Source organism: Austrofundulus limnaeus, unplaced genomic scaffold (genome assembly GCF_001266775.1).
Source record: "Austrofundulus limnaeus strain Quisiro unplaced genomic scaffold, Austrofundulus_limnaeus-1.0 Scaffold393, whole genome shotgun sequence".
In the NCBI taxonomy this organism is placed as follows: domain Eukaryota; kingdom Metazoa; phylum Chordata; class Actinopteri; order Cyprinodontiformes; family Rivulidae; genus Austrofundulus; species Austrofundulus limnaeus.
The window spans coordinates 369,062-374,747 of NW_013952795.1; the positions used below are offsets into that span (position 1 = coordinate 369,062).

Here is a 5,686-nt window from a genome sequence, read left to right on the forward strand (position 1 = left end):
CGAGGGACAGTGGGTATATTGGTTTGGACGTGTCCAGACGAGGGACAGTGTGTATATTGGTTTGGACGTGTCCAGAGGACGGACAGTGAGTATGTTGGTTTAGACATGTCCAGTGGGTATATTGGTTTGGACATGTCCAGTGGGTATATTGGTTTGGACGTGTCCAGAGGAGGGACAGTGAGTATGTTGGTTTGGACATATCCAATGGGTATATTGGTTTGGACATGTCCAGTGGGTATATTGGTTTGGACGTGTCCAGTGGGTATATTGGTTTGGACGTGTCCAGAGGAGGGACAGTGAGTATGTTGGTTTGGACGTGTCCAGTGGGTATATTGGTTTGGACGTGTCCAGTGGGTATATTGGTTTGGATGTGTCCAGTGGGTATACTGGTTTGGAAGTGTCCAGTGGGTATATTGGTTTGGACATGTCCAGTGGGTATATTGGTTTGGATGTGTCCAGTAGGTATATTGGTTTGGATGTGTCCAGTAGGTATATTTGTTTGGATGTGTCCAGTAGGTATATTTGTTTGGACGTGCCCAGTGGGTATATTGGTTATGACATTTCCAGTGGGTATATTGGTTTGGACATGTCCAGAGGAGGGACAGTGGGTATATTGGTTTGGATGTGTCCAGTGGGTATATTGGTGTGGACGTGTCCAGAGGGGGGACAGTGGGTATGTTGGTAAAAGGATGTTGGAGACAGAGAGATTATTGTCCCAAACTTTGCTCTGAAACCAGTTTTTGAAACAACTCTAAAGTTCTGAGATTAGAAGGAATATTTAAGTCATTAAAATATAAATCAATATTTTCCACAGGACTGTAGAGACAGAATCTGAAAACCAAACCCAGGCCACTTCACAGAAACACGTCCCCCTCAAGAGAATTTATTTATTGTTCATTTATTATTTATTGTACAAATGCACTGATTCATTTATCTAAACATTTCTGACAACAGAGGAAGCTTTAAAGATGCTGACATGATGCAATCATAAATTACAGCAGGMTGACGATGGTTACATCTTTCTTTAGAAACTAAATAAATAAAAAAGAGGGAATCGTTGAGGTTTTCATGAGATTTTCCTACAATAATTAAAAGGTTCAAGCATGACATTTGGTTCGTTTAGCAAAAAACATTAAATGAAACATAAATTTCAGAAAATCAAGCTAAAAATAAGCCAAACCATCAACAACAATTACAAACACACTGCAAATTTAAAAAAAGGGAATTAAAATTTTGTTTTAAACAGAAAAATGCATTTTAAAAAACAAATACAATAAAATGTCATGTAACTTTTATAAATGTTCCAAAATTTTCATTATTTTTTATTAATATATTGTACTTACTGACAACATTATCTGAATCCTTAAAGGGATTTTTCAGACATTTTGAAGTGTGGTTCTGTGGAAAAGTTATGAACAACAATATCTTACCTGTTGCAGATGATCTTTGACGAACCTCAGTTTAGAGAAACAGTTGACATATGACAGCTAACAGCTAGCTACTTAAACTGATTTATATGACTATCATTTGTCAGTTGAATGATGAGCTAATGGCTAGTCTGAGTCAAAATTTGATGTTAAAATATTGAGACATTTAAGCAAGTATTTTCTAGATCTTTAAATACCTTGCATGATATGATGGCTTACATCATTTGCTTATGAATTTTTAAAAAAAAACAGCAGCTAGCTGTATCATTTCCTGGGGTCACTTCTTACAGGAATAGCAGTGAAACGTGAAACAGAAAGTTTATAAAACAGCAATGAAGCTCAGAGGTCGTAGCTGCAGTCAGACTAGCTGTTAGCTCATCTGTTACTTTACTATTTATTGAGCTATCTACAACAGGTAAGATATTGATTATCTAAACACAAAACACCATTTCCAAGGAAGTTTTGTAATTTTATTTTACTAAATTGCTGCTGTGTATTTTTTTGTGTGTGCTTTTTTGTAACAGACATTATTCAGTTTTGTAGAAGTTTAACAAAGTAAGTGAAAGTCACTTACGACCCTTAGGTCGATGAAATGTTTATTCCAGGAGCCAKTGATAAAAGGAAACAGCTTAAGCAGAAACGATGGCAGTTTCACAAAATCCTCCAGTGAAGACACTACTGCTGTGCTGATAGCGACAAAATCATCAAGTTTACAGGAATGACACTGAAAACGGTCTCATTTGGTGCCGTTCGTCTGATACTTCGTCTTTGCTTGTAAAGAAGTAAAATAAATGTCTTGTTTTTTTGGACTGAAAATTAAGAAACAGACTTTTTTTTGGCACAAATTCATCAGAAGACTAACGTGAATAAATAACGCTGATCATAAAGTGACGTCTGTTTGAGACAGAAACACTCCTCGGCGTGTTTCTTAAGGTGCAGCTTCGTCTGGAGTTTGAGATGATTCAGGTGCTGATGCTGGTGTGGGTGGGCGGGGTCAGAGCACAGCCAGTCCGCCGTCACAGCGGCTGGTGATCATGTTACCCACCTCGGTCCACGTGTCCAGGTGGGGGTCGTAGATCTCCACAGAATCGATGGTCACCGGCGCAGAGAAGTCCCTGCTGGCGGCCCTTCCTCCCACCGCGTACAGCAGCCCGTTCACTGCCGACACCGAGGCGCCTGCGCGGGCCGTGGACATGGGCGCCACCTCCATCCATTTCTCCTGTGGAGAAAAACCACGTGTTTAAAGCAGGGGCGGACTGGCCATTGGGAGTACCGGGACTTTTCCCGCTGGGCCGGAGCATCACTGGGCCGGCACAGGCAGCGAAGAAAAAAAAGTTGTGTAGTTGCGCTCAATACCAGTAGATGGCGATAATGCACCAATTCATTGTTTACCAACCACCAACAAAGACTGAAGAAGAAAAGTTTGATGAAGAAGTAAGAAGAAGAAAACGAATAATAATAAAAATAAGAAGAGCAAAAATGGAGAATAAACATAAGGGAGAACAATAATTGAGAGAAAAGAAAAAAACATCTACAAGCAAATTCAGCCAAGTGTCAGAAACTGACATTTATTTTCTGCTCCTCATCCTCACTGGAACCTGAGTCTGGAGAACAACGTGACCGGGAGGASGATGGTAGTCATGTAGGTGGCTGTATTTGTCTCTAGTTTGCTAACTTTTAAAACAATGTATTTAGCTGTTAAATACATAAAGCCATTATCATGTGTGGACTAGGTCCAAACTGTGCTCAGTAGCTGATAATTTTAGGGGCGTCCGGGCATCTAACGGCCCCCTGTTCTGTTTTATGACTCCTGTCAGCTGCAACGTCTCAGGACATCATGTCAAAGCAGTCCAACAAGTTTTTTATTTTATTCTTTTACTCTGCATAAATTTTGTAAACTACCTAAGTGTTCGAGGGGCTGGGTGTATGTCAAAGAAACATCACAAACTGAACATTTCATGGTGAAAAATGTATTTTAGACTAACATGCCCCTCAGATGGACAGCTCCTGTTTGGTCTTCACTTTGGCCTTGGTTAAACCAGCTTTCCACACTCTCCAATCCAAGCAGCAAATATCTGTCTTCCACACAGAGTAAATTAACTTAAAACATATAAATGTTTTATTTGTTAGACTGTTTTATTTTTAAAAGACTATTTTATTCAAAAATATGATATTATTTAGATGGTTTCAGCTCATGTAATTATTTATTCTTCATATTTGATCATTTAATAAATTACATTTATCCCAGAAAAGCTGTATCACAGTATGGTCCTAAATAAAAACAAGTTTAGCAAATCAAGAACCTTGTTTTTTTGACTCTCTGCTTCAACCAAATCTGCTCCTACTGAAAGTCCCGCCCTGCTCTGCTCTGATTGGATAAAAAGGCTCTGGACATCGTCTGATTTGTTGAAGGCAGTGTACGTTTAATCCTTATATCAGGGTCCCGCTGTCAGGCTTTGTGAGCCCCGAACAATGATCCAGTTGTACCAGTACGACTGGATTTATTTTTATTTTTATTTTTAAAAGAAATCTGGTCGCACTCTAGAGCCCTGCTAGCTGTTGTTTTGACAGACAACCAGGTACAATCTRAGGTACGCAAGTGAGCTTTATGACGTTACATCTGGTGCGCTTTTTCCRTTTATGACCGCGCACCTGCGCACCGCTTATGTGCAACTCTGTTTATAAAACTGTGTTGCTTAAAATGTTTTAACATCAGTTTTAGAAATTTACATCATACATTGGCATTCTAAAAGATAAAAATCATAAATGTTTGTGGGTTTCACGAATAACTTTAACCACTTGGATTTTAATTTAATTAATTTAATTTAATGAATTAAGGTCTAATATACAATAACAGTAAATTAAAATGAAAAAAAAAATAGTTTAAATTCACACATTTCATGTGCTGTAAAAAGAAAATGATACCACATTAGATTACAATAATTTTATTTTTGGGGAATTAAATCAAAATGAGTCAAAAATGACCATATGGAACTCTGAGGGTCAATGTCTGTGAGCTAACTGCTGCTCTGCTATCTTTAATAACTTTACTAATTCCTCAACATTACATCCTTAGATATTGTACAGTGCCCTGAGATGACCTTTGTTGTTTCTGCCTCCACTATCGACCTCCAGCATTTGCAGACATCATCTGCCAGCCCGGACCTTGAATGGCCCAGTCAGGTACTACATTCCCAGGCCACTTTTTTTTTGCCCCAGTCCGCCCCTGGTTTAAAGTGCCCGTGACATCAAAATTTTAAAATAAACATGAATGTATTTTTGAAAAGACAACATTGATAGCATATTGTAAAAAAGATTTCATGCCACTGAGATGAACAGCTGTTGAGATATTCACATGTAAAAAAAACAGGAAGTGATGTCAAAGGGGAATGTCTGAATGTAAACAGAGRGTTGCTAAATGGCTAACAACACAGACTGTAGAGAAGAATCTGATGTTTCTTTAGATTATTTTAATCACTATCATAGAGAGATAAATCATAGTTCAAATATTGTTTCAATAAACAAAAACCAGGAAGTGTTCTTTCTCAAAGAGTTCCCCTTTGATGTCACTTCCTGTTTCACTTTAGCTGAGCAAAATTCAAAAGAAAATGTGCCAATTATGTGACATAAAGGGTCAAATCATGTGTATTATGCCAAGTTTCTTCAATATAAACACATTTTCTTTGATTTTTGTATTTCATGGATAAGCATGTCACAAGCACTTTAAAACCCACTCAAATCTGGAAGATTAAATTTAAAGTGAGCTAACCTCCTCAGGACAGAACTTCTCCACCGTCTCCAGTGCACCCAGCTCCTCGTTCCAGCCTCCCACTACGTAAATACAGTTGTTTAGGCAGGCCACGCCCACATAGGCCCGCCGTGAGAACATGATGGGCAGAGCGCTCCATCGGCGGGAGATGGGGTCGTAAACTTCAGCTGAACGCAGCTCCACCCCTTCATCACTGATCCCCCCGATAACGTAAATTAATCCTGGGAAGAAAAAAAAACAACTGGGTTCAGTTTATTTTTTACTGATTAATTTAAATTAAAACTCTGTTTGAATTCCAGGGGATACGGAATAATATAACAGTGTTTCCCCTAGAAAATTGGGCTTGGCGGGGGAGGGGGGCTACTTGTTTTATAAAAACATAAATTTACGTGACTCACCTGCAATTATGGTAATAAATTTACACATACAGTGGTTTGCAAAAGTATTCATACCCCTTGAACTTTTCCATATTTTGTCACATTACAACCAC

The 5,686-nt window shown here is 38.6% G+C and overlaps 1 protein-coding gene across 1 annotated transcript in view; it reads right to left on the reverse strand.

Moving 5' to 3' along the window:
- Positions 1–1,883: 1,883 nt before the first annotated feature.
- ipp (intracisternal A particle-promoted polypeptide) overlaps positions 1,884–5,686 on the reverse strand; it is a gene marked incomplete at its 5' end in the record, with an annotated part of 11,033 nt that continues 7,230 nt past the window's right edge. The window contains 2 exon segments of the mRNA XM_014023859.1: positions 1,884–2,646; positions 5,197–5,417. Of these exon segments, the coding sequence (XP_013879313.1) occupies positions 2,422–2,646; positions 5,197–5,417 (446 nt within the window).